The following is a 25,786-nucleotide window of genomic DNA, read 5'->3' as shown; positions in this document are numbered from 1 at the left end:
CAAAGAATCTCGTGGCTCTCCCTCCTCAAGCCCCCTCACTTCCCCTCACTCTCAACCCGCCAATTTGCCTCCCTTACCAATCTCCATCACCCAATTCATATCCGCTCGTAGCAATGCTCCAACGCTCAGCGCTCGCTAACAAAGGAAAAAGGCTGCAGGCTGTTCATTTCGTACATGGAGAGACAAAGAGAGAAAACCATGAAAAGAAACCCTCGGAAAAGAAGAAGCATAGAGGAATAGAAAAGTAGAGAATGACAACTTCAGATCTCCCAGACCCGTATAGGACAGCATTTCCAGTTCAGGTGGAAAAACTTTCTGAACGCGTGTGACCCGAATGAGTCAAGAACCCTCGCGAAACCCTGTGCATTCCAAAAGTCCCTCCAGTTCCAATCCCGCCACGTTAACATCGCCAGATCAAACGCCGCGCAGTGCCGAGTCTGCAAATTCAAGAATGAAGGAAAAGATGTGTCTGTTGCTGTTTGGTGTAAGATTCGCCGCATTTTTCTTCTTATGCAGCTGATGCGTCTCGCTTTAAGTGATACGGAGCTTTTTCTTTCCACTTCTTCGACCTCTCCGTAACAAGATGCCACGTCCAAACAGTGAGAAGGACGAAAAATAACATCGTCGCATAGCGTCGTCGTGGATGGCTTGTGGCTTTCTTGTATAGTGATGTTTGGGTTTGGCGTGCCACGCCCGGATCAGCGCGGCGCTGGACCTCCCAGCTTGATCCAATTCTCATCCCAACAGAAGCGGAAACACATCTTGCAGTAGCGCTGATTCCCACTGCATTTTGCTTCACCGCTCGACCTTAGGATACGAATTCAACCAAGCCATGACCGCCACCCCTAGTGCCACAACCGTTAAGATCGAAATCGCCGGAGCCCCGTGTGTGAGAACCAGATCGTTATGGCTAGGCTGACGCGTGGCTAGTGAGTTTGCAGCCCTTGTGAGTGTTTCGGATGCATCCTGTTTGTCATGTCGACCAGGTTGGAGCCCAACTCTATAGAGTAAGCCGCCGGGGGACTCGATGTCCAAATCCTTGCCATTCATGATGGGAATCTCTCCTTCTTCCGGATCTTCCCATTCCTCGCCCTCATCCTCCAATGTTGGAGACGCCGAATCTCGATCCTCCGCGCTACGGGCCTTGCGTTGTGCAATCCGAGCTGCCTTCTTCGCATCTTCCTGGCGGATCTTTTCTATCATCTCCGCGAGGGACCTGCGATGCACAGCGCTGTCCGCTTCGGCCTCTTCGGCTCGTTTGCGGTAGATCTCCATTTGCTGCTTCATCTCGTTCATCTCGGCCATCATAGTCTCCAGACGGAGCTGCAAGCGAGATGTTGCAACGTCCACGATATTGGGTGACGATGTGCCATCTTTCGTTTGATCGACTTCATCTGGCCGTGAGGTGGACGTACTTGCGTTGAGTTCTTCGTCGTTCTTGTCGTCAGCCGGTTGTTGTCTATCTTTGAATGATTCGCGTTCCAGACGATTCGCTCTTTCCTCTGCATCTTCTCTCGCTCGCCTTTCTTCGCTCAACAAGGCCTCCAAATCCCGCACTCGCAGGCTTTGCGCCTCAATCTCTTTCCTCGCAGAGCTCAGCTCCTCGGCTAACGATGCAATCCTGGAGTTTGTTCGGGAGGGAGAACTACTGCCCACAGGTCGCTCCGTATCGGACCGGCGAAGGGAGGGACCATCCGGTTTCTCCGGTAGAGGCTGCTGCGGTGGAGGTGCGGGAGGTTCTGAGAATCTATTCTTGATATCTTTTACCGGGGAGAATTTGACTGAGTGCTTGCTACTCTCCTTCTTAGGTTCGGCGGTGAGCATGGCGGTGATGTAGTGTTGAGTTTGCTGGAGGTCCTGGGATTGCTGCCTGGCGGCTTTGATCTCGGCCTTGAACCACATGAGTAACCAGTACACCAACTCCGAGAATGCCACTTACGTTGAGCTTCTTGACAACCTGCTCTATAGTGATAGGTTGCAACCAGTGTCTCGGAGGCTGCATACTGCCCGCACCCCCAACCAGCTGCCCTGCGCCAGCTTGCATCCTTGCAGCATTGATAGAACCCTGGCTCAGATTCCTGCCTCGCATACTCGGCAACTGCTGCTGGCCACCTCCACCAACGATATTCTGCAGTGCCTGCACACTATCCATATCACCGAAGTTTATATCCATCAGGTTACCCCCAGCGGTGGGGTAGATGCCCGCATGCTCCACATGGGCGGCAACCTTGTGATGCACGATCGTCTTCTGATCTTCACTCACAATGTCGATTCCGAGTTCGAGCATATCCCCCTTCTTCAGCTCGTGGGGGTCTGAATCTCGGTTTTCGGGTGATAGGCGCTGGCCATTCACAAAGGTACCATTTGATGACTTGACGTCTCGTATCCATATCTTGCCCGTTCGATCGGCCCAAATCTCAGCATGTTGTCTCGACAGGACCTTGGAGTCGAAGAAGCCATTGATTGGTGTAGGAACCGTCTTATTATTTGTCTGGCGACCGATTCGCAGTACGTCCGGGAAGAAGGGCACAGTAATAGTCTTGCGGTCAAACGTGCCATTCATGGGCGTCAGGTGCAAAATGGCACTATTCTCCTGCGGCTGCGCTCTCCCAGGTCCATTCTGCGCACTCTGTACGGCTCCGTTCTGGTGGGAGGGTACCATGGGCGCAGGGGTATGCAACGCCGTCATCGCGGATGCGGCCGACGGACCTGAGCTAGCGGACGCGATCGACTGTGGCCGTGCGGTAGATATACCAGAAACGGGCTCTGTTTTCGAGGTAGGCCATAGCCCTCTTGAGGCCTTTTTCCGCGCAGCCCACGTCGACGCGTCGCCCGCAGGTGCCGGGCCGACCCCGTTTGTCTGCGCTGATGTGGAGGCTATGACTGTGCCCGTCGAGGCGTTGGAGTTGAGTGACGAGGACGAGTTTGAGCGTTGGACACTCTTGCGTGGCATGAACATGGGGCGATAGTCGTCGCTGCCCATTTGCGTGGCACCGTTGGGACCGGCGGCAGTTGCTCCGACACCGTTAGACCCGCTCCATCCCTGGCGCGAAATGTTCTGGAAATTCGGAGGAGGAGCGACGGCCGTCATTGACATGGAGGATGCTATATTTACGAAGGCGGCGGAAGCTCCCGAAAGCAAAGGTGGGACTCGGAGGGTAGGAGTGCGTTGCGGGAGGGTATATTTCTGGCGTCACTTTTTATGAGATGTCAGAGCGCTTATGAACGCCGCAACAACGTGACGTTCTACCCCGGGAATCTGGACTGCAACAACCGACAACGACAACGGCGACGGGGCGAGGATATCCCAAGGTACACTCTCATGCGCCGCGAGGAGTTATCAGACGGACGGACACGCAGAAGAGGCGTAGTGTCGGAAGCGGACCGACTGTCGTGTGCGGGCCGTGAAGGACAGGGAGCAGTCGGGGTCGGAGGCGCAGCGAGCGCGATGTCACTGCGGCTTCGAGTCGGACTGGCGATCAGGTAAATATGGGAGAGGCGAGCACTGCGGCGGTGAGGCGGATGAGAATCCGGAGTTGGGGAGATGAAGAGCGTTAGGGAAGCTGATCTGGGTGTGAGAGCCCGGGAGCGGAGAGAGGTGGTTGTCTGGGCTGCTGGCCTTGTCCTCGTCTCCGGGAATGCGCCCTCTGACTGGCCAGCTGGTCTCGCAGACAGAAGGAGGTGCGAGCGGGGACCACACGTGATAGAGTAGTATGTTTTAAAGGAGCCTATGGAATGTATCTTTATTTTAGCTCCGGAGCACAATTTAACAACACATATCATCGTCTACCGTTCTATTTGCGTGGTTCGACTCAGATCACATGACCAAGCTCTCACAGTGGACATCATTCCATGTCTTGGCACCTTCGCTGCCGAGCTCTGCAACTCAATCCTTGGAAGACCATAGGAACTTACATCCCAGCATCGCTCTCCTCCCTCTCATACTGCACTGACATCCCCGCCGCCATGCCCGTACCAGTAGGAAGCATCCCAGGCGGCCAACACGGCCCCTCCACCTTCGACAAACGTAGCGTACCTACCCGACGCTCATTCGCAGCTCTCGCTCGGAAATCGCTAACAAGTGTGCAGTGAAGATGGGAGGCATGATGGGCGGATGTACGTCGCGCATCTTCCAGGAGCTGGATAGGCCAGGCTGACTTGTAGGGTAGCTGTTGGCTTGATCATTGGCTTCATATTCGGTGCGCAGCCTCCGCCTCACGGGATACGACTTCCCAATCCAGATCAACATTGGAACTGACGAGACCTAGGCTTCACGAATATATTACGCTACGGTCCCGGTCCCAATGGTATGATGCGCACACTGGGACAATACATGCTCGGTTCGGCCGCGACTTTTGGGTATACTTGGCCCCATTCCTTTCTGGCTCCCGGCGCATCGCTAATACATACGCCGCTTAGCTTCTTCATGGCCATTGGTACGACGATTCGGACAGACAGCTCGGCGATGGCGGCCGAGGCATTTGCGAAAGCTCAGAGGAGGCCAGTGGTGCTGCCTGCGCGGTACAGGCTTCCGAAGGAGGAGAGGCGAGAATGAGGAGAGGATGTGTAGGATATGTGTATTATATGTGGACTTGGGATGTGAAAATGTGGCGGGATGCGAGGAGATTAGTCCGGGCTAGAAGCTGTGGATACGTGTTTGGGCGCAGGTCACGAAGTTGAGGAAGGCAGGCAAAGTTGAAGAGACGCAATGCAGTTGCAGGATTCCGAGAACCGAAACGAAGTCCGTTTAGCATCATGACATATTTGACAAGGCGGTTGGAATATTGTCACGGTTCTGTCCGACCTCGGTCACTGTATGTTCATCATTACTTCTGCATTATGAATACTATATATCATGCCTTCTTCGTGGGCCGTGCTTGTTACGCCGGATGCAGCACGCCTGCTAATACTACTTCAACTTCGAAAAATCAAGAAAAGAATGGTAGGAATACAACATCCCAGAAAGCGAGCTTGAAAATAATCAAAAATATACGGATGACGAATAAGCAACATTAGACAATAAATTACCTCTCCAACCTTAGTCTTGTCCGATTCAAAATTACATCGCCGTAACATCATGCCTCATCCTCCCAACACGTCTTCTCTGAATTATATCACTCCGGGAATGAACAGATAAGGCACCCTCCTGGTATACTCCTCCCACGCCTCCCCATACGTCTCCCGACAGCGCTTGATATCGCGATTCGCACGGTGCAGAATCATGCCGAAGAAGAAGACGGAGTAGAACCAGGGGAAGACGGAGTTGAATCCCGTGATGAGGCCCCAGCAGAGGGCGAAGAACAGATCACACGTGTAGTGGATTTTGCGGGCCTTGCCGTCTAGAGGTGTATAATTAGCTGAATATTCATGACCCGGAAAATTTGGAAACGAAGTAAGGAGAGGGACTTACACCACCCGTCTACGAGGATTTTGTTTCCGTGCTTCGTCTGGATGTACTTGGGGTTGTGGATCTTGCCGTATTTGAAGTAGGGGAATGTCGTGCGCTCGAATACCTCGCCGCTTTCTTCCTGGCGGAACTGGTTCTTTTGGCTGTTGGTTGTATCCCAGACATAGTAGACACCAAGGTATGCGATGCACAGAATCGCGATGAGGATGGGCGAATGTCTGTACTCCGAGGGGTGGTGCTTGGCGATGTATATGATACTGTGGCAGTAGGAGAAGGGCACGCCCGCCATGTTCCAGAAGATAAGCATAAAGCCGAGTTTCTCATAATACATATCCCAAGTCGTGATGATGAGATGCTCGCCCTTGGAGCAGGCGTTCGCATAGAGGTACTGTGCGAGGACGAGGAAGAATGCCTCTCCGCTGACATAACCGTACAGCTCAAATTGCTTCAGGCAGGCGCCCAGCGCGCAGAAGAACAGGATAAACCAAGGAATTCGCACTTCAAGAAACATCTTGAAGTCGAGAATGCCAAACAGACGTGGGTTCAACTCAGCGCCCATGAAGAAGTCCACAATTGGGTAGCCTGTCATGCGGAGAGTGGCACCCCTGGCCAAAGCAGAGAAGTACGCGACGAAGGAAGCGATGAAGCCGGAGATGATTGCAACCGACATTATCGGGCCAAACTCGTCCACGACAGTGTAGATCTTGAAGATGCCAGTGAAATGCAGGGTCAGGGCGATAACGATGGAGGTGTAGAAAGACCACATGGCGGAGCAGTAGTAGGTCAACTGCTTGCCTCCCAAATGCGGCAGAGGCTTGCCCTTGCGGTATACACCCGGCAAAAGCATATAGAAGGCCATCTGTACGAGTCCAAAGCTCCAGTAGATCGTCCACGCCTGGCGAGTGGGGTACGCCTGCGTCTTGACCAGGTAAACCAGGTGCCAGAACAAGTCGCCCCAGGATTCCCCTTCGGCAGGACGGGGTAGCTTGCCATCGTAAACAACGGTACCGGCCCACATGTAGTACATGAGCGCGGGGAAGCCGATCATCATGGCGCTCATGCCAAAGGAGCCGCCGAATTCGCGCTTCCCGGAGGTGTCGATGGCGGGATTATCGAGCTTCTTGATCTTATCCTGCTCGGCATTGGAAGCCTTGACGGTGCCGTTCGCATGCCCGTTCGCGCTGCCGTTGAGATGTCCATTCGCATTTCCGTTCGCGACGCCGGTGCTGCGCGCACTTCCATTCACTGCAGCACCATTCTGGTCCTTCTCGCTCTCGTCGGTCAAGGATGGAAACGGCTCAGGCGTCTCAGAGTACTCGCGATCGACCAGAACAGACTTGCGCGAAGACTTGCGGCGGCCGGGCGTCTCGACGAAACCAGGGTTAATCGGCTTCCTGTCGAGAGTTAGCAACATGCTTTGACACCGAATGACCGACGCGCAGCGCTCACCTCGGTGTCTTGCCTGTCTGTGATCTCGTCACTCGCTCCGACATGGTGGCTGTGTCTCTGGTGAAGGTGTCGAAATAGGGGGATGTTGTTTCCGGACGGGCTGAATTCCGCAGTGGAGCTGCAATCCAAGCCTGACTATTGTATGAGGAAGAAAAAAAATGTCGAAGGAAAACAGAATATAACAGGCCCCTCACAACGACACCATGTGGACACGCAGACGTTCGGAACCGGTGAATGGGCGTTCCGGTGCTCGTGTGGAGGTGTATTTGACACTCATTTCGGAAAGAAAAGTTGCGTTCCTGACCGCCGCAGCCAATGGAATCGCTTCAACAGCGTCAACGCTGCCAAGAAACTATAATCCGACGACACCCGTGATCGCGAATGCATACACAGTCCATCTACACTGTAATAGGGATATCTGAATCACCTCCCAAGACTCACAGTTCCATGAAACTTCCCAGCATCGAAACCTCTGATTGCCGCCCACTAACGCTCGTTTACAGGAGTTTGGACTCTAGTACTCTTGTGTCGTTGCAAATATTGGCCAAATATTGTTATCCTCGGCTCTGGGGGCGATGTCCTCCATGGCACATACAACTCGCAATGCTTGTAGTGCCTGTGGTTACCCTCATCCCGAATTGGCTGGTAAGGGGCCAAGCACAGCCAACAGAACTCGTGCCGACATTGCTTACGTGCGTGGAAGTCAGAGGTTTGCTACATACGCGATAGCAAGGAAACTCACAGGTCATATGGTTGCATCCACCATTCTTCTCGATAGGCCAGCTACAGCCTTCCCCAGGGCATTTCTTTGTTGTTTCGTCAATCACTTTCAGCGACGCCTTCGCCTGAAGCTGCTCTTCGTTTTCTCGGCCTTTAACCCTTAGGTCGTAATGTTCACAGGTTTCATCCTCATGCCACGGAACGTTGTGGATCACGCATAGACGGAACCCGCAGGCCTGGCAGCGAAAAATAGGTCCATCTGTGCCATTCTCATGGATTTGGCCAGAGTTGCAGTCCGGGCGTTGACAATGGCGAAAATCAGGATCAGCAGCCAGCACGCTCTGGAGACAGGCTTCGTCATATCTAGTTTCTGTTAGTATGTACAATGTTGTGACTAAGAATAAGCTGACTTACTTAGCACGGGTGGCTTGTGTGGCAATCTCGTGAATGTCTGCATGTTGGAGAACGACATCACACCCTTCGGTCGGACACCCAACATTATCCCATGCCTTGTCGTCTAGTTGAGCGTTGATCGATTGATCATAACATTCTCCGCAAACTTCGGGTTCATGCGTGCATGCGGCTGAAGTTGGGAATTGCTCGATGCCGTATGTTTCACTGCACACAACGCACTCTCGGGTGCCTTCAAGGGGGCCTTCCAGCACTGCGACTTGATCTGCGGGCATGCCAACCGCATGCGCTGTCTGAGCTGGGCTATCCGATTCCAGCCTACGACGCTTACTCCCGCGCACGCTTGCAGAATCCAAGGCTTGTCCGTCCGCTTGCTCGTGGCGCCGTCGTCCTCGCACCCTACGTCGGACTCGTTCGTCGATCTCCCGGCGCTGTTGTGCATCGTCTACGAAAAGCTCTGCGACTTGTCCCACCCGGCGCCGTTGTTCCACTTCAAAAGTGCGTCGTTCTGCGCGGCGCTCACGTTCGCTTACCAAGCCGTTCAGCCGTTCTTCTTGCTCGTGCCGCTGTCGAATCTCTTCCACAATGAGCTGTACTATCCCTTCCTCCTGATCCTGGGATTCACCTCCGTCGGTATCCTGTCGTTCTTGTACCGCACGTATCAGTTCTTCAAGTTGCTCACCGCACTGTAGCCTCTCCGTGATCGGCTGTCCCAGTTGTATCACTTCCACGATCAGCTGTCCTAGCTCTTGCATGCGGCGCTCTTGTTGCGCCTTATTGCGATGTCGTCCCTCATTACGCCGTTGTATCTCTTCCGCTAATATCTCGTCTACGTGGCCTTGGACTTCCTGTGCACGGCGCTGCACTTCACGTTCACGACGCAGACGTTCTTCCTCCTTCTGCTTCTTCTGCTCCCGGTCCTATCTACGTAGGGCGCGTTCGTCTTGCTGATCTTCCGCGGCGGGCTGGCCCAGCGTGTTTTGAGTGTTGGCTCGTGGAGTTGATGGTCCTTGCTTCAGAGATTTTTTTTTGTCACATACTGCCTGAGTTTGCCCTTCCTTTGGTACCGTCTTCCGCTTTGACGAGACGTTCTGCTTCAGAGAGGATGACTTCACTCCCGTTTGCTTCTGCACTTTGGCTCGGTTGGGGGCACGGCTAGTCGCCTTCCGCCGGCCGTGTGCAGCACTCTGGTTATTCGCCTTCGCAGGTGTATTATCTGGAGCCGGCACTGGTTCGCCTGTGTCTTGGTCACCCGGAGCGTCTGGCTCATGGTAACGTCGACGCATGGCCGCTGCGTTGAAACGACCGTTGTGTGTTTGGTTGGGTTGTCCTCAGTGCTGCACTTCCGGGTTGTTCGGTTGTCGGTTGTGTGGTGGTTGGAGGAAAGGTTGGAGGAAAGGTTGGAGGGCGAGGAAGGGCGTTTTTAAGTCAGCGCGCCCGCCGCCCGCTGCTGGCGCTCCGTTGTTGCCGCTGCTCTGCGCGGTAGTTGTCTGTCACAGTGGTGTGCGCTGGTTCCCCGAAGGTCGTTGGGAGTGAAGAACCGCGCCTGTTTCAATTTCTTGCTTCTTCAAAACCTTTACTTTCCTAAAATCACGTGCGTAACTGAGTAGGCTGAAGCTTAGCAGAGCACTCTCCTCCGGGGGTTCTACATATTCACTGCACCATGCTTCTCGATGCCGCTTACGCAGCGCCGCCGTCACTCACTGGATTCAGTACCTCTAGGAGTTCCAGAGATCCATGAAGACTTATTTTAGAAGCTCCCTGTGGCACACTTAGGCCGGCAATACATGGCCATTAAAACGGATGCTAACTCTTCGTGTACGCCATCATAACGAAGAAAGAATGAGGGTCTCGTCAAAACTTAACTGCGCCTCTTCGACAACGTTGCACCCAATGGAATAACTACACGACCGGCAGAATCGGGCTATAACTCAAAGAGCTATGACTTCTGAGTCACAATAGATATTGCCCGTGCCGCTCAAGCAACACTCTATCATCGCATCCCACCGCTGACTCTCTTACACTCTTAGGGAGTTTCACACGCATACGCAGCCAGGCGCCAGCTCGGCTCAACCGCTAAAGTTTCGCACCGCTCGCTATCCGCCACACATTTCCCGTCCACAAGAATGCGCAGCAAGATGGCCACTCTCCTCCAGCTCCCTCGGGAGATAGTGTTCCAGGTACTGGGAGCCGTAGCAGATGTCGACATACGGGCCTTATTCACCGTCCGAAGAACTTGCCAGTTGCTGCATCTTGTCGCTACGCATATCATCACAAAAGACATGCACCGCCGCCATGGTATCGCAATTCACCGGTTCCTCCAGTCACATTTCCTGCCGATAATGGATAGTTCAAAGGCTGGTGCTAATGATCAGCCAGCGTACCAGGACGGTTCCAGACCCTTCTACAGCCTGCCTTGGGCATCAGATCCTGAAATACGACTGCGGTACCTGCGCAGGGAAGCGACATGGCGCCAAATCCCACTGGTTTCATCCTCAGGACACCTCATAAAACGGATGCAGACTGTCCATCAAACCTGCCCTCACTGGGACGATGTCATTTCGGATTTGGCTGGAGCCGATGTGACATTCTACATATGGGACGAAGAGGGCGCAGCACATTATTTCTTTCCACAAGGGATACCACTCGGCTTTTACTACGATAACCTGCTAGGCTACTTTCTCGACCTGTTAAAAGGAGGGTGGAAGCTGCTTCCCGGTATGCGGGTCGACACGGACGCCTTTCTGGAGCTGCAGGAACGCCTCGGGCGAACTACCAATACCGAGGTCATGAGGACATTTATGAAGGACACACAATTCGCAGTGCTCCTTTTCCTGGGAACACCGAACAACGGATCCAGCGAAAAGAGAAAGGAAGCATGGAGACCTACACAGCTCGGTGATGACTGGAACTCCGTTCTCACCTTTAGTGCACAACGGAATTTCACCAAGGAACAGTCGGAGATTTGGGCCGTAAAGCAATGGGAGTAGTTTGATGTGGGTTTTCCTAATACTGGTGTAGTTACATCATGTTTTATGGGGTCGATCCGAGGGAGTGTCCATCAGACCGCGGGGGCAGCACTTCCACTGGGGTTTTCACACAATTGTATATCCCAAAGATTTGATGATTGATCTCAAGAAGCCGACGAAAGTATAAACGTGATTACAGGGAACGACACACCCTTTGCGAGTCTAGGTAGGGGTGCCTTGCTCACAACCAAGGATCGATATAATCCCCATTCTCCTCAATCCATGTCGGCACCCACATCTCTTTCAAATCCTTGCGACGCCCAGTATTGGCAAAACTTCTCGGAATACCAGGAAAGTACAGAAGAGCCGTATTCGGTTCGTGCACAAAAAGCGCCTTGACGTCTTCATGTCTCACATGTTCGCCCGGAGCCGTGCAACGTCCCACAAGCCGTCTCCATCTTTCGCAATCCGCGACGCTTGTGTCAAACAGTAATTCCCACCCACCGCATGCGAGGCTTTCAGAGTATCCTAGGATCATGTCGTAGAGGAGACCCAGGGGTACACCTTCGGGGAATTGGTGCCGCTCTGCGCCGTCCGAGGCGATGTTGTAGAACCATACATCGCCTCCAGTTAAGTGATTGAGTGATACCTTTCCTTCGTCGTCGTATTGGCTTGACGAGTATATTTGCTGAAGCTTGCGCACTATGTGTCCTGAGGGTGAGGACAGCGGTATGCGCCGCCAGCTGGCCTCCACTCGTAGGTATGTCTCGCGGACGTTGGCATCGACTGTCCAGGGGAGTCCAAAATATGGCACGTATCCTTGGCCATAGCTAGGTTGGTTGTCTTCTCCCGCGGCAGAGCTGTCAAGGATAGGGCCAAAGTGCGACTGGAGAAACTTGTTGATGGAAACGCCATGACGTGCTAAATAACTGGGGTTCTCAAGAATGTCTGTAGCGAGTGTTTGGAAAGCATGGCATGTCCGTCGAGAGGCGAACAGGGAGCGCAGGTCGATGTCCGCTAGCCATTCGAGAATAAGATGGAGAAGCTCTGAGGGCAGCGAGGCAAGGGTCGTCATGCTGGAGGATGTGAAAAAGGTTGCTACTTCACCAATGTAGCAACATTTGACAGCATTCGTTTAGGCGGAACAGTGGGTTTCAGGAAGCAACGCCACTACGAGCCTGTAGATATATGTTATGTCACAACTCGTGACTCCTGCGCTTAATGTCCGTTACCGGGTAATACAGCCTGATCTCAATACCCTATGCTACTCAGCTGGATCTACCATGCACTCCGACCTGACGGTGCGCGCGAATTCGAGTGAGTGACTCTAATTCCATGTTAATGGGCAGACCACTACGCCAACCGTTCATGCTGACACAAACCATCCGCAAGCTTTGAAGTTTGGAGGAGTAGAATCGAAAATCCGATTGTCTTGAAATAGTTGTAATACTGCAGCTGTCAGCATAGTTGAGAATTGTGAGACAAATAGGTGGTTGATTTTGGAATATCTTTCGATACGGCCTTTTCAAGTGTGTCACTACACGAACAAAGATTACCGTCAAAGCTTTACCTGTCCTATTAGCTAGCACCTTAGCGATTCTACCTTCTGGTTTCTAATTTAAAATCTTACAATGTGACCAAGGTCAGCGATTCTAGCCGAGAGTTTACTAAGCTCGAGTGGCATGTTAGGTGAACCTCTGCAATGCACAATTGCGCACATCACAAGTATTGTCAGTTAAAATGCAGATGTGTTTTTGTAATCGCAAGGTTCTAACATGTACTAGCGCTTGTTGTGGTCCACATGGATTATTTGCCGGTGAATGTACCAAAAGAGAGACTGCCCGGCGCTCTTCTACCATAGTTTTCCAGGCCACGTAATCCCAAAGAGTATCTTTGACAGAACAATTGATCGTTTGAACCCGGATCGTCTCACCAAGCTTTCTGATGCTTTCACGAACTAACACAAGCGTATGCATTCGCCCAGAGACCTGCGCAGTTTGAACCAGCCGAGGGATTCCAAGATAGAAATTGAGCAACTGTAATGTTGTACATTGCAGCAATTGTTGCACAGGTCTCCGTGGACTTGACGAAGTGGAATTTCCTGCAATTCTTCGTCATTTCGGGCTGAATCGGCGTGGGCGTCGAGATCCCATTGGGCGGCGTGGGTGTATGGCCCACGACGGATGTGCACACGTAAACCCCTAGCCACATGCCGGTGCAGGTGGAACCAACGCCTGTGTTCCAGCTGCTGAATTGTGCCAGTGTGATGCCTTTCTTGAGAAGGATGGATTCACAGGTTTCGCCCTCACCAACAAAATAGAACTCGTCGCAGTTACTGACCATACCTGGCTGGATTGGGGTCGGCTGTAATTGATGAAGTCAGTGGTCAATTCAAGAGTCATGCCAAGTCCATACATACTGTAGCAATTCCATTTCCGACTGATGTCGGTGAAGGCTTTGCAGGAGACGAAGTAGATGTTCGCATCGGAGTAGAACTGGGACTTTGTGATGTCAATGGTGTTGAGATAGGTTTTGAACCCGGCCTAGTTGTTGATCGCGGAGTTGACACAATGCCAGAGGAACCCTGGGACGGTTCGATCGAAGGACGGTTTGTCGGACTTCCATTACACATCCCAAATAGAGCTTGACATCCAGCGCCACAATGGTTGCTGGACGACCCACACCAGCCGGCAGGGGAACAACAATCTCCATACTCGCTACCAGCACAGCCGTATCCTTTCTCGCCACCGCAGGTCCCGTCAGGTGAAAAGGGTAGATCTACGTCGCATCTTCCATAGGTCGCTTGACATCCCGCACCACAATGGCTACTGGAAGCCCCGCACCATCCGTACGGCGAGCAACAAGCGCCAAATCCACTACCGGCACAGATATACCCGTTCACGCCGCCGCATGACCCGTCAGGGGAAGTGGAAATCGTGGAAGGAGTAGGGCTTGGAGCAGAAGACGAAGATGGATGCGATGTTGAAGAAGGGATAGGCTGGACTGAGACTTCCACGCAGTAGCTGTGACCGATTTGGAAATTACCACATTCCTCGGTCAATGATGGATTCTGTAATAATCGGTAAGCATTTGCCCACGTCCTCCTCGCAAAAGAAATGCATACCCAGCTCAGTAGCTGTTCCGGCGTTATGTCGTAGAAGTATGTTAGTAGTGGACATACTGGTGTTCCAGTTTCGTTGTCATGCCACAGCGTGCAGTCGGGATGGGCGCCTGGGTCGACAATACCACCTGGAACTGGGCCGCGTCGTTGGATGGATATGCTGCGTCCGTAAGAAGTGACTGCAATGACCAAACAGAGAAATGAACTGGACAACATGTTGATGGAAGGCTCGTGCTGCACAGCTTCAGCGCTCACGTTTGCTATGCTTATGTAGGCTTTCTCTACAATCGCCGACCCAGACTATGTTCTTTCCGAAGCAAAGTGCCTAATATCGCTTCTTGCGGCACAGGCCTTGGTATTCCACCAGCTGGAGCCTGTGCTTACCGGTGTAGATGATGTTGATGGCCAGACTATTGACAGTGAATTTGTTGGTGCCCCGACGGAACGTCGGGTAGAAATAAGGTAGAACGGCAGAGGGGGTTGTCAAGTTTTATTATGTGATCTGTTGCATCCGTGAGCCTTCTAACGAATTAGGTGGAGGCACTATAGGTGTGCGCACTTGGCCAACCTCCCGAGATCCTTAGTCGTAAACTGCACACTGGCGGAGCGATCTGCAGCTCCATACTCGAGTATAGATGGCTTCATTTACCACGACTACACACGGGAACACGATTCTTCGTGTAACCCTTCAGCTGCAGCTTCACCTGGCCGCTACTTACGCTCTGACCTTCTGCACGCGGAGTCAAGTCCTGAAATCGGAGAAAGAGGTTCATAAAAGTCGACTATTATTGAAGAATTACGATCTCCCACTAGTCATTCCTCTATACGTGCTGCGCTGGAAGGCTTTAAAAAACAAGCATCATGGCACTGATCGCCAAGATAGATGCAAACATAGTAGTCGCCGTCCAACCTCCGTCACAACCGGATATCTGCCGTTCGCACTTTCTAATCAGCCCTGTTACGTTAGGCCAGGACTGCCCTGCACACCCAGTTGCATTAACCATACGGTCCGCAACCTGTTTCGCCACTGCCTCGTCCACCCTGAACGCACATTCCTGCGCCGGCTGCGCTCCAGACTTGAGAACAAGGCACGACGATCCATCATCCTGAGCCCATCTCTGATCCACTGGCACTTCCTTCTCTATACCAATGGCGCCGATTGGAGTGGCGCAGGGCCCGCCAGCGGTGGCATCGGGAATTTGGCCGTTCTCGCGGTCAAGGCTGAAGTAGAGAGGCTTGTGGAAGGCGACATCAAGGCTCTTATTCGACGGCATAACGCCTTTTGCGTCGCACGTCTCAAAGATACCGAAGGTTATTCTGAGAAACAGGTTCTTAGCGGTGCTGTTGATGAGATCGAACACGGGTGCAATGACAAGTGTGTCTTCGCGAGGTGGGCTTGATTCGATGTTGGAGCTGCCGTAGGTGATGACATCGTAATCTTCATAGTTGACTAAAGACCAATCCCAGTGATATGCGGACGATGTCGCAGCGGAACCGTTGTGTACGGCAAGGACGACGGGGAACGGGTACACGGGTTTGTATACGGTGTTGTTTACTGGAAAGATGATGTCGAATTGGACAGTAGTTGGTAGGTTCGCGGCTGTGGAGAGGGATGCTGTGGCGAGGAGGCACAGCAGGATCGGTTGGGATAGAGAACGCATCTTGAAATAGTGAGAAAACAGACTTGTTCAGGGGCAAAAAATGTGAATGGAGGTCAGGAACGGAGCCCCAAGATGGGAGCTCAAGCTCAGAGCGCTTATTGGAATACTCGCTACCTATGTATGCGAGCGCTTACGAACTCCTCAGATTGGTTGAGAATCATGCTCCTGGCACCTTGCCCACTATAGGCGGGCCTGGAGAAGAACGCCCGCGGGACCGGGCCGGGACCGCGCGCAGGCTTAATTGCTCCTGTAACGCCGTAAGCCTCATAAGAGCGTACAGTAGACTGCTGTAAGCAAAACAGCGCTGCACCTCTCACTCGTTCCTTCCATTTCTGGTCGATCACCTTTTACACCAACTTTGTGACGAACATGGATGACCAAAAAGGGAACAAAGCGCCTGGTAATCCTGGAGAACGCTGCGACCCTTGCTGATTATAACCTTGCCGCAAACTAGATTGAGACCTAGACCGTCTACCTTAGATGCTGATGTTCAATTTCAGAGAACACTGTAACCCTTAAACTGTGCCGCAAGTTAGATTGAAGCCCAGAAACATCAACCTTCAAGGGACATTGAAGGCCATCTGCCGGGATTGATCTCAGAAAACACTGCAACCCTTAGAAACTGTGCCTCAAACTAGATTGAAGCCGAAAACGTCCACGTTGAATGCTGATGTTTGATTTCAGAGAACACTGCAACCCTTAGAAACTGTGCCGCTAACTAGATTAAAACTAGGAGTGTCTAGTTTGAAGCCGCATTGAACTGACTGTTGTGAAAACAAGCATGAGTTCTGGACATGCCGAAGAGCAGCGATAAGATTGCAATGCGTTGAATGCCGCGAGGAAGCACGGCTTTTCGATATGTAAACAGTACTTATACCACACCCGCTTCCACTCGCCTTGTGATAAGGTGCCTTCCCTCTAGCTAAACTCTGAGCATTCACTCGCTATTTCTTCTGTTGATTGCTCGCTCTTGCGTCGACCTTGGCAATGTTTCTTTCTTTTCCAGCCGCTGTGTTAGCTGCTAGCCTCGCGAACGGCGGAGTTAGCCAGAGTTCAAGTCCACTGAGCTATCTCGAAGATAGTGGACCCAACCCTTGTCCCATATCTTGCGAGCTGGTTGGTCCGTACGTTGTGTCCTCAAGTCCAAACTCAATAGCCATTTAGTAACCTAAACTTCACCAATTAGGGACGCTGCCAATTGGACTCGGTTCCAAGACCCGAAGCTCTTGTCAGCGTGCGACAGGAAGCCGAAACTGCTTGATTTTCTTATTCAAAAAGTGAACAAGAAGTCAAGTGAAGAGGACGTAACCATCGTTCGAGCCTGCATTACTTTACGCGGACCGAAAGTCTTTGAAGCGCAGTTCGATGCGTACGAGCGCATCGAGAACGACCAGACTCTGGAGGAAGAGAGAATGACCCCAGCCCTCTTTCTTCAAGAGTCCCAGCACAGGGTAATCACGCCACAACTCGTCACTGCCATCAAAGAAGTACAGGCCGCTCTCATATTTGATGAAGATGACGATATCAGCGCCACTACGGTGATAGTCCATTATGGAAACACTGTCGTCGGAGTCCATGCTGGTGCCGCAATCTATAACCCTGGAGTCGCTGTACTTGCTCTGGGTCAAATTCTCGATTTCATCCGAAGCCCCGAAGCTTCCCAAGTCTCCGCCATAGGATTACAAATATGTGGTTCGGAACGCCCGGCAGACTACGTTTTGGGGATTATGGCAGACAGCACTCCCGGGGAGGCCTTTAAAAAAGTTAGGAGTGCTTTGTCCTCTTGGCAAAACGCAACATGTATTGCTGAACCAGGTCACCCTATTCCCTTTAACGAAACGGCGGTCTGGTACAAGAAAACAACGAAGAACGCCAGGCTCATCAACACGACCAATTCAACCGATGGTACCTTCCCCGGGAACTCCACGACAATGCCGTTGACTCTGTCTCGCCGCGCCGAGTGCAGGACGGTGCAAGTGGTCTCTGGTGATAGCTGTGCTTCTTTGGCTTCCAAATGTGGCATCAGCGGCGCGGATTTCACCAAGTACAATTCGGCCAGCAACCTCTGCTCCAGTCTAAGGCCTGGCCAGCGTGTATGTTGTAGCAGCGGTACCCTTCCTGACTTCAGGCCCAAGCCAAACTCGGATGGCAGCTGTGCTTCTTATCTTGTTCGGAAGGATGACTGGTGCGACAGCATTGCCGCTTCCAATGGGCTCACAGTCAATGACCTCATCAACTTCAACAAGAACACATGGGGTTGGTCAGGTTGTACTACACTCTATGTTGGCATCATATGTGCCTGAGCTCTGGTTCGCCACCCATGCCTGCGCCCATCGAAAACGCAGTCTGCGGACCACAGAAGCCCGGTACCCCCAAGCCTCCTACAGGAACAAACTTGGCGGACTTGAATCCATGCCCTCTTAACGCATGTTGCAACGTCTGGGGCCAGTGTGGTACAACAGCAGACTTTTGCACCAAATCCTCCCTTGGACCTCCTGGGACTTCTGAGCCTGGCAAAAACGGATGCATCTCCAATTGCGGGACCGAAATCGTTAACAATGGCCAAGGCCCTGCGCAGTTTATAAAGATCGGTTATTTCGAGGCCTGGAACAAGAGGACACGGGCCTGTCTCAATATGGACGTCACGCAGATCGATCCGTCCTATACTCACATTCACTTTTCGTTTGGTGACGTTACTTCCCAGTTCACGGTGGCCATTGAGGATACCGATCAGTTTAATAAGTTTATAAAGATGAAAGGTCCCAAACGAGTCCTCGCTTTTGGAGGTTGGACTGCGTCTACAAGCCCTAGCTCCTATTGGATATTCCGCGAAGGAGTCAAACCAGGCAATAGAGAAACTCTAGCGACAAACCTTGCTAACTTTATCCACTCCAATAATCTTGATGGTCTCGACCTTGATTGGGAGTATCCGGGAGCGCCAGATATCCCTGGTATTCCAGCGGCAGACCCAATCGATGGCGCTGGCTACCTCGAGCTTCTCAAGCTTCTCAGGGCCAGATTACCCAGTGAGCAGACACCCCCACCACCCCAACCCTTGGGAATGCACAGCCTCGGCTGGTAATTAACTTCCTTAACAGATAAAAGTCTTTCTATCGCCGCCCCTGCTTCCTATTGGTATCTCAAGCAATTCCCGATCAATGAGATCGCCAAAGTAGTCGATTACATTGTTTATATGACATATGATCTTCATGGACGTACGAAACTATATCTTCCCACCTAGAAATGACGTCGCTAATGTGAGTACAGAATGGGACTACAACAATCAGTGGTCCAATCCCGGTTGCCCAAAGGGGAACTGCTTGCGTTCCCACGTAAATTTCACCGAAACGATTAATGCGCTGTCAATGGTCACCAAGGCTGGTGTACCAAGCTACAAGCTTATCCTCGGTGTTACAAGCTATGGTCGAGCGTTCAGAATGACGGATCCTGGGTGCACCGGGCCCATGTGCACATTCGTCGGACCGCAATCTGCTGCCACCAAAGGAGAGTGTACCGACACGGCTGGTTACATTGCCAATGCCGAGATTGACAAGATCATTGCCAATGGCGGCAGGACTTACTACGACACGAACTCGCAAGCTGATATCCTGATATACGGTTCAGACTGGGTTGCCTATATGAGTGACAGGACCAAAGCCACACGCATCGGCTTCTACAAAGGCCTCAAGTTTGGTGGCACGAGTGATTGGGCAGTTGACCTTGCCAAGTTCATGCCGGAACCAGGCGAGCAAAACCCCATTGCACTGCCCATTGAAGAAGACTGGAGAAAAATCAAGTGCTCGCATCCACTCGCACGTGACGAGGAGGCGTCGGAGATCAAACGATGGGATGAGCTCAAATGCAAGGATGTTTGGGATTCCGGGATCTCCAGGTGGAATGACAGAGGCTCTACGGCGGGAGGGTTGGGCTTTGTCGCTTTCTTGAGCAATCACTGGGGGGGACCGCCTGAGATGCATTGCGGAGTCCCCACTTACGGAAGCGCATGTGGAAAGACAGTTGAGTGTCTCGGCGCGGATCTCACCCGATCTCCTGGAGGTGCGCTTATTCTCAGGGGCATGCAAAACCTCCATGATGTAAGTATACCTCCCCTCTGTTTATCGAACTGGATAATTTCTTCTGCGTCTTGGTTGTCTTAGGACGTCTGATGCGATCGAAGATTTCTGCGGAAGGCTTTGTTTCTATGTGCAGCCTTCTATGTAGCTGACAGAGATATAGGTGTACCTCAACTTCTATACAGGCGTAGTTGATGCTGGGAATACTGTGTCCATGACGCTTTCGGATTTTTCCGAAACCTTTGCTCCTCCAGAGGAGGAAGATGATTCTTTAGACTGGCTTTTCGCCTTTCTGGGTGCAGGCCTCGGGATGGCCGGTGGGCCAGTTTTCGAGAAAGGTACGATTCGTCCTTGGATTATAACCCACCAATCCTTACTCTGTGCCAGTTTTTACAACGACAAAGTTCTTCTCCAATCCCAACACGCAACAATCGCTACAAGAAGTAGTGATGACAGGGGTTGACATGGGTCTGGAAAAAGCATCAGATGCAATAAAGAAAGGGTACGTAGGTTGATCCTCTCTACGTCGTTAGAGAAGAGCTCTGCGCAGCTGACGTACTGTCACTTTGGTGTCGCACACTAAGAGCTAATATGTCTCAGGAGCGTTCTTAAACCCATGGATAGGGAGATTGCTAATCAGCTCTCCGCCATGGTCATGAACTGGAAGGAACTTACCAATTCCACAATGGGCGAGTTCTTCGCTGGAGACGAGAAAGGCATCACTGCCCTGTTCAAGATGATCAACCAGAACAAGATGCTCAACGCCATGCCACAATCGGTATTGGACATGGAACAAACCACGCTCAGAGCCCTCTATGCCTCTCTCATTCCATATTCTTGGAAACTCCGCGACTCCCATGCGGTCTTAGTCGACACCGGTTTCAACTGCGATGACGTTGGTAGTGGCGACTACAAGTATATGTATCCTGATAACGATAAGGCAGCTGCATGCGTCGACGGGAAGAAATATTTCCTACTCAACCCTAAGGGTGATGCCACGACTTGCAGGGACATGGGAAACTGGGCAGTCAGATGCGAGGAACATGCTATGACCGCTCTTCCCGGATTCGACTCACTTGGCGAGAAGGATAAACATACGGGAAGGGTCAAATGGGGTGGCATCACACGGGAAGACATTGCACGCAGGTAAACTTCTTCTAGGATTTCTTTCTCCACTGTCTAAACGCTGACCTGTATTAGCATCCTTACTCGCTTTGACCTCAAAGGGAACAAAGATCTTGACAAGCCCATAGACTTGGGGAATGAAGGCGGCAGATCCCAATTTTGGGAACAAGTCGGCAACGGCGGTGATATTGTGCGCGTACCTGGAGTAGTGCAAATCCCGAAATGTGGTCCTGAGGAGATCTTGGACAACTGGAAAAGGAAAACAGTGGGCCAGAAGCTGAACCACATTGAGTACCCGTGTAATAAGTCGTAATTCTGTTGGTATTTGTAGTAGTAGTCGAATATTTCTACTATAGGCCTTGCTAGTTGTCTTTGTGCCCTTTCTTGCCTTTTGTACACAATCGCAAAATCGCGATTTCGAAATCGTGCATCGGAGGAAATGCGTACAAACAATATACCGTACCTTGCCTCGTGCATTGGCCACAATGAACCCACCTATCTTTGCCATGGAAGTTGGAACCTAGGAATTAAGCGTTTCCAACAGTCAGCCTTCCCGTAACTAATGTTCTGAATTCCCTATCCACGGAGGAGGATTGCCACACGACATGCAGTACCAGCAATTTGATACTAACACATAACCTTATTCCCGTCCTGCTTTATACAAGCTCAGCTCGCACCTCTACAATGCCACACAACCGAACTTAGGCGGCGCACTTACTCGCTTTCCCAACGTGCTCATACAACGGCCACCGCTCTGGGGTACTCTGCTCAAGCGACATCTACGATCTGAGCATAGCACATGCAAAACCTGATGCTGCCCCCCAACAACGTGGCAACTACTTGAAGTTTGAACCTCGTTTCCTTGGTCAGCATGTCCTAATAGTTTTCAGTTCACAGAACTAAATCATTTGTGGTACAGAGGAATTAATATTCTTGCGGTCCATGAACTCGTGACAATTATCATACAAGCTCCGAATACAAACATCGAGATAGATAGAATCTCATCGTCGATCATTCGATTGGTCGTCATTCGGTTCGAAGTTCAACTACAAAAGAGTTAGCAAGCCATGCCATTTCCTCTAGAAGACTGGGATGGGAGAAGGAGGGTAATGCGCCAGCTGCAGTCCGAAGTCAAGAGGTCAGACGCATCTTTGAGGAATTGCCACGGCATCATCTTCGTGAACGAGGCTTCCAAACTAAACGCAGGACCTCGTACTCCATCCTCGCCGGTCTCTCCTCCAACTGCCATCACGTTCAAGAGAGAAGCACTCACCTGATTCCCATTATACAACTGCCGACTCATCGGCTCCCCCTCCCTCTGATCCGCCAACGTCCTCACCCTCATACCCGACGAATTCGGTGACGCTCTCCTCCCCTCACCTCTGCTACCTTCTTGCTGTTCGGCTGACTGCGTAGTCGCTGCTTCAGCGGACCCTGCGGAGCCCACCACCGACCCCAAAGCACTCCCCACATACCCCAACGCACTCGCCGCCAACCCAAAAACTCCCCAAACCAACCCCGTGACCCAGCCAAGCACACCCCCAACAACACCGCCTCCGCCTCCAGAATACGCCTCCGTATACCCCTTAATCGGCACAAGCACCAGCGTCGCGCTAGGCGCGAGATCGATATCCCCAAGGGATTCGCTCTCCTCGCCAGCAGACAGCTCGCGGCTTGGTAACGGGGCAAGAATCTGCTTGAAGTAGTAAGGCGGATGTTTCTGATGGGGGTGCTCGGCGCGAGCTGCGAATTCGGCGTCGATCCAGGGGCGAACGTCGGATTGCAGGGTTGCGGTTCTGGGGAAGGTGGAGCGGATGGTGTGGCCGTCGAAGAGGCGGACGTTGAGGTGGACTTCCTTCGCTTGGGAACGTCTAATGCCTCCTGATGATTGTGCGGCGGCCGATGAGGCATTGGTACCGGTGGAAGGGGAAGTCTGTCTCTCGCGCTCCGCTTTCCTGGCTTCGGCTTGTGCTTTTCTTTCCGCTTTGTCGGCTTCTATGCGCGCTTGTATTCGAGCTAATTCCTCCTTCTCTTCTTGCTTCTTCTTCCGCAGGGCGTCGCGGGCTGCTTGTGCTGCTGCAGTTGGCGTTGAACTGGTCTTTGTTTCTGGGGGTGGGACTTTCTGCTTTCCTTTTGCTTTGGAGGAGGGTGGGAGAATGGGCGATACGGGGATATGTTCTTCTGGGGCGGAGGAGGGCGGTGCTGGAGTAATGGTAGCTGTTGGTGCTCTATCCACACGCGGAGTTGGAGTCTGGGTTTGGGTAATCGTACTCGGTGCTGCCTCACCCTGTGTTTGCGGTTTTGGCGAAGGCGATACACCAGGTATAGGATTTGCGCCGAGGGCCTTCCGAACCGAATTGATGAAGTCGTCTCTCGTGATGCCGCTGACGAGCTGTTCCTGCAGCTGGCCATTCCTACTCCCACATTAGCATCCAAACACTTCCCCAAAGGAGAGGAAGCATACTCTATAAGCACGAGCGTAGGTGTTATCTCCATTGGGCAGAACGCGGCGAGAAAGCCTTGTTCATTCGATCCGGCTTGTATACGTAGAAGGACGGCTTTCTGCTCGAGAAGGCTAGATACCTGTCTGAGTCAGGAGTTAGACCTCCACAATAGAGGTTCCAGACATACCCATCCATTTTGAAGCCATTCCCTCTCCCATGTCGCGCTCTCGCTGCTGTCATCTAGACACCGTGGTCAGCTTCTCGGTCAGACAGATAGTAATAAATGAAATCATACCGCAGACGAAGCATGCGACGACTTTCTGTTCCTGTATTGCGCGGCTTATACCGCTTTGCAGGTCTCCGGTATGGAACATTGTGGATAATGAGAGGTCGTGATGTTCGGGGGACGTGGTTCATGCAACCTCCGCTTCCGTCTGGTGTTGGGAAGCTCTCCGGTGCCTGGACATCCCTGTCATGCGGGGAACGTAGATGGATGGAGCTCCGAGGCTTGGCTATTTATATCGGTTCTCCAAAACTTATCGACTGAAAGAATCAACAATAAATCGAGTGCAGAACCGAGACACCAAGGCTGAAGACGCAGGTGCATGCACTGAGACGTAACAAAGTTCTAAACATATGCCACCATGCCTTGCTACTAAACGAGAGCACCAGCCAGACCCGCCCTCCGCCTTGCACCCCATTCATTATCTACACCGTGAAAGTCGTGAAACCATCGTCCTCCATGCCGGTGCCTGGCTGACGGAAACTGGACGAAGAGAAAAAAGAAAGTAGCAGAAGCAAGCCCGATATCCTTCCTAAGCCCGAGAAGAGAAGATACTCTCGATGCGCCCGGTCCTTAAATGCGCGCTGTCATGCTGAGCTCAGAACGTTCCGAATGTCGTGTTGGAGGGATGGCTCCCCCCTTGGTTGGCTGTCCTGAACTGGGTATATGGTCATCGCGGTGATCGCCACATGCTATTCAAGCCACGTATATGTGCCCCTTCATCAACAATTCCACTACCCCGTATCCAACATGCTCCCTCACAGAATCAGGCACTTCTTCGGCGGCTTCTTGTTCTGCATTGGGCGAGGGCTAAGGACAGCGCTATCATGATGTTAGCAGGGGGCGTGGGACTGCCGTGAGTAAGTCGTACCGGATAGCCTCATCGAAAACGCTCTTCAGGTTCCGCTGGGTAAGTGCCGAGCATTCCAAATACTTCTGCGCCTTGATCTCCTTGGCGACCTGCACGGCCTGCTCATACTGAATGGGAGCCATCTTCTTCTGCCTCAGGCTCTCCTTGGTCGCCTCGTCGTCTCGGAGATCCAGCTTGGTGCCGACAAGGATGATGGGTACGCCAGGGGCATGATGCTCAATCTCGGGATACCACTGTGTATGTGTTAAGGTTGGAGTTTGGCAAATGGCAGAAAGCGGCAGCGGAGAAGCAAAAGAGAGCAAAGACCTACCTTGGCTTTGACGTTGTCGAACGAGGGTGGGCTGACGATAGAGAAGCAGATGAGGAATACATCCGTCTGCGGGTATGACAGCGGGCGCAGGCGATCGTAATCCTCCTGGCCTGCAGTATCCCAGAGGCCAAGGCTTATGGGCTTTCCATCAACCATGACATTTGCAGAGTAGTTATCGAAACTTGGATGCAGTCAGCTCGCGATTCGCAATGTCGCGTTGGCGCACTTACACAGTCGGGATATATTCCCCAGGGAAAGCATTCGTCGTGTACGAGATCAGGAGACATGTCTGCAGCAGTTCCATCAGCGGGCGGCTCCAAGTGCACGCATCGGCAGCGATTCCTACCTTCCCGACTGCACCATCACCGGTCACAACACACTGCCCAGGGATTAGCCATGTGCCCGAGAAATGGCGAAATTCCAGATCCGGGTATATGTTCGCACCTTCAGCGACTGAGTAGCAGGCGCAGCCATTGCGAGTGGCGCGTATTCTTCGAGAAAAGCGATGGAGCTCCCAGGCGGATAGGGAGCGGGTGGGAGGACGGACTTGCGGCGGCGAGTGCGGCGTCGGGGAGCGAGCGCGGGCTGCGAGCGACAAGGAGCGAAGGGGGGAAGCTAGGGACACGATGAGCGTTCCCGCAACGGCGATGCAGGAGATGACTTTCTGTAACAATCTGTGCAGGGAAGGCGGCAGAGGCAGCAGCAGATACGTACCGAAAGGGCTCTGGTGAAGGGGAAAAGCTATCGATCAGCGGGCTTTTGGGAGGTTGCAGCGACTCAGGCGTTTTATCGCTTGGCCTGTGAGGCGGGTGCCCCGAAGCTTGCCTGGGAGCAGCGCGGGCCACCAGCGACCAGACTGTGGCGGGGGGAAGGAAAGGGTCGAATCGAATGCGGGAGGACTGGCGACTGTGCGCTGAGCGAGGCTGGCCCGAGCAGTGAACA

At 52.5% G+C, this 25,786-nt stretch overlaps 10 protein-coding genes across 10 annotated transcripts; 3 read left to right on the top strand and 7 right to left on the bottom strand.

The window, feature by feature from the left end:
* Positions 1-795: 795 nt before the first annotated feature.
* On the bottom strand, positions 796-2,953 carry EI97DRAFT_378179 (uncharacterized protein; the record flags this gene model as incomplete). The annotated part of the gene is made up of 2 exons (XM_033795650.1): positions 796-1,890; positions 1,940-2,953. 2 exons carry the CDS (start codon positions 2,951-2,953, stop codon positions 796-798), a joined length of 2,109 nt encoding a protein of 702 aa, XP_033653484.1.
* Positions 2,954-3,885: 932 nt separating this feature from the next.
* Positions 3,886-4,899, top strand: EI97DRAFT_433876 (uncharacterized protein). Its single transcript, XM_033798480.1, has 5 exons — positions 3,886-4,027; positions 4,090-4,116; positions 4,170-4,199; positions 4,269-4,359; positions 4,420-4,899. Exons 1-5 carry the CDS (start codon positions 3,967-3,969, stop codon positions 4,553-4,555), a joined length of 345 nt encoding a protein of 114 aa, XP_033653483.1. The 5' UTR covers positions 3,886-3,966; the 3' UTR covers positions 4,556-4,899.
* On the bottom strand, positions 4,855-7,134 carry EI97DRAFT_419634 (uncharacterized protein). The gene is made up of 3 exons (XM_033796999.1): positions 6,857-7,134; positions 5,411-6,801; positions 4,855-5,339 (listed from the first exon to the last, which is right to left on the bottom strand). Exons 1-3 carry the CDS (start codon positions 6,898-6,900, stop codon positions 5,110-5,112), a joined length of 1,665 nt encoding a protein of 554 aa, XP_033653482.1. The 5' UTR covers positions 6,901-7,134; the 3' UTR covers positions 4,855-5,109.
* Positions 7,135-7,143: 9 nt separating this feature from the next.
* On the bottom strand, positions 7,144-8,262 carry EI97DRAFT_419629 (uncharacterized protein; the record flags this gene model as incomplete). Its single annotated transcript, XM_033796998.1, has 3 exons — positions 7,144-7,528; positions 7,579-7,946; positions 7,998-8,262. 3 exons carry the CDS (start codon positions 8,260-8,262, stop codon positions 7,343-7,345), a joined length of 819 nt encoding a protein of 272 aa, XP_033653481.1. The 3' UTR covers positions 7,144-7,342.
* A 1,431-nt stretch (positions 8,263-9,693) lies between these two features.
* Positions 9,694-11,087, top strand: EI97DRAFT_61278 (uncharacterized protein). The gene has a single exon (XM_033802961.1). It carries the CDS (start codon positions 10,114-10,116, stop codon positions 10,975-10,977), a length of 864 nt encoding a protein of 287 aa, XP_033653480.1. The 5' UTR covers positions 9,694-10,113; the 3' UTR covers positions 10,978-11,087.
* A 144-nt stretch (positions 11,088-11,231) lies between these two features.
* Positions 11,232-12,400, bottom strand: EI97DRAFT_474586 (uncharacterized protein; the record flags this gene model as incomplete). The annotated part of the gene is made up of 2 exons (XM_033801898.1): positions 11,305-12,400; positions 11,232-11,266 (listed from the first exon to the last, which is right to left on the bottom strand). Exons 1-2 carry the CDS (start codon positions 12,029-12,031, stop codon positions 11,232-11,234), a joined length of 762 nt encoding a protein of 253 aa, XP_033653479.1. The 5' UTR covers positions 12,032-12,400.
* Positions 12,401-13,288: 888 nt separating this feature from the next.
* Positions 13,289-15,768, bottom strand: EI97DRAFT_467650 (uncharacterized protein; the record flags this gene model as incomplete). The annotated part of the gene is made up of 3 exons (XM_033801612.1): positions 15,079-15,768; positions 13,376-13,457; positions 13,289-13,320 (listed from the first exon to the last, which is right to left on the bottom strand). Exons 1-3 carry the CDS (start codon positions 15,736-15,738, stop codon positions 13,289-13,291), a joined length of 774 nt encoding a protein of 257 aa, XP_033653478.1. The 5' UTR covers positions 15,739-15,768.
* A 2,290-nt stretch (positions 15,769-18,058) lies between these two features.
* On the top strand, positions 18,059-21,284 carry EI97DRAFT_467649 (glycoside hydrolase; the record flags this gene model as incomplete). The annotated part of the gene is made up of 7 exons (XM_033801611.1): positions 18,059-18,764; positions 18,837-18,953; positions 19,006-19,832; positions 19,975-20,149; positions 20,199-20,313; positions 20,412-20,957; positions 21,012-21,284. 7 exons carry the CDS (start codon positions 18,059-18,061, stop codon positions 21,247-21,249), a joined length of 2,724 nt encoding a protein of 907 aa, XP_033653477.1. The 3' UTR covers positions 21,250-21,284.
* Positions 21,285-21,849: 565 nt separating this feature from the next.
* EI97DRAFT_433871 (uncharacterized protein) lies at positions 21,850-23,824 on the bottom strand. The gene is made up of 5 exons (XM_033798479.1): positions 23,676-23,824; positions 23,568-23,620; positions 23,401-23,519; positions 22,210-23,350; positions 21,850-21,982 (listed from the first exon to the last, which is right to left on the bottom strand). The coding sequence occupies exons 1-5, from the start codon at positions 23,752-23,754 to the stop codon at positions 21,938-21,940; spliced, it is 1,437 nt and encodes a 478-aa protein (XP_033653476.1). The 5' UTR covers positions 23,755-23,824; the 3' UTR covers positions 21,850-21,937.
* Positions 23,825-24,251: 427 nt separating this feature from the next.
* On the bottom strand, positions 24,252-25,640 carry EI97DRAFT_61119 (uncharacterized protein). Its single transcript, XM_033802960.1, has 7 exons — positions 25,559-25,640; positions 25,289-25,459; positions 25,191-25,223; positions 25,075-25,133; positions 24,845-25,025; positions 24,535-24,767; positions 24,252-24,485 (listed from the first exon to the last, which is right to left on the bottom strand). Exons 2-7 carry the CDS (start codon positions 25,316-25,318, stop codon positions 24,422-24,424), a joined length of 600 nt encoding a protein of 199 aa, XP_033653475.1. The 5' UTR covers positions 25,319-25,459; positions 25,559-25,640; the 3' UTR covers positions 24,252-24,421.
* Between the last annotated feature and the right edge of the window lie 146 nt (positions 25,641-25,786).

Source organism: Westerdykella ornata (assembly GCF_010094085.1).
Source record: "Westerdykella ornata strain CBS 379.55 unplaced genomic scaffold EI97scaffold_12, whole genome shotgun sequence".
Classification (NCBI taxonomy): domain Eukaryota; kingdom Fungi; phylum Ascomycota; class Dothideomycetes; order Pleosporales; family Sporormiaceae; genus Westerdykella; species Westerdykella ornata.
This window is presented reverse-complemented; position numbering and strand designations above follow the sequence as displayed.

What these genes read in the sequence shown, in the direction of transcription:
- EI97DRAFT_433876 (XM_033798480.1), top strand. Translation starts at nt 3,967, where the DNA reads ATGCCCGTACCAGTAGGAAGCATCCCAGGCGGCCAACACGGCCCCTCC. An exon ending in CCCCTCCACCTTCGACAAAC is followed by an intron (nt 4,028 to 4,089) that starts GTAGCGTACCTA and finishes ACAAGTGTGCAG; the next exon opens with TGAAGATGGGAGGCATGATG. An exon ending in GATCATTGGCTTCATATTCG is followed by an intron (nt 4,200 to 4,268) that starts GTGCGCAGCCTC and finishes GACGAGACCTAG; the next exon opens with GCTTCACGAATATATTACGC.
- EI97DRAFT_419634 (XM_033796999.1), bottom strand. Translation starts at nt 6,900, where the DNA reads ATGTCGGAGCGAGTGACGAGATCACAGACAGGCAAGACACCGAG. An exon ending in CAGACAGGCAAGACACCGAG is followed by an intron (nt 6,802 to 6,856) that starts GTGAGCGCTGCG and finishes AACTCTCGACAG; the next exon opens with GAAGCCGATTAACCCTGGTT. An exon ending in AATCCTCGTAGACGGGTGGT is followed by an intron (nt 5,340 to 5,410) that starts GTAAGTCCCTCT and finishes ATACACCTCTAG; the next exon opens with ACGGCAAGGCCCGCAAAATC.
- EI97DRAFT_61278 (XM_033802961.1), top strand. Translation starts at nt 10,114, where the DNA reads ATGCGCAGCAAGATGGCCACTCTCCTCCAGCTCCCTCGGGAGATAGTG.
- EI97DRAFT_433871 (XM_033798479.1), bottom strand. Translation starts at nt 23,754, where the DNA reads ATGTTCCATACCGGAGACCTGCAAAGCGGTATAAGCCGCGCAATACAG. An exon ending in CGTCGCATGCTTCGTCTGCG is followed by an intron (nt 23,621 to 23,675) that starts GTATGATTTCAT and finishes CACGGTGTCTAG; the next exon opens with ATGACAGCAGCGAGAGCGCG. An exon ending in AATGGCTTCAAAATGGATGG is followed by an intron (nt 23,520 to 23,567) that starts GTATGTCTGGAA and finishes TGACTCAGACAG; the next exon opens with GTATCTAGCCTTCTCGAGCA.
- EI97DRAFT_61119 (XM_033802960.1), bottom strand. Translation starts at nt 25,318, where the DNA reads ATGGCTGCGCCTGCTACTCAGTCGCTGAAG. An exon ending in CTGCTACTCAGTCGCTGAAG is followed by an intron (nt 25,224 to 25,288) that starts GTGCGAACATAT and finishes ATCCCTGGGCAG; the next exon opens with TGTGTTGTGACCGGTGATGG. An exon ending in GGGGAATATATCCCGACTGT is followed by an intron (nt 25,026 to 25,074) that starts GTAAGTGCGCCA and finishes ACTGCATCCAAG; the next exon opens with TTTCGATAACTACTCTGCAA.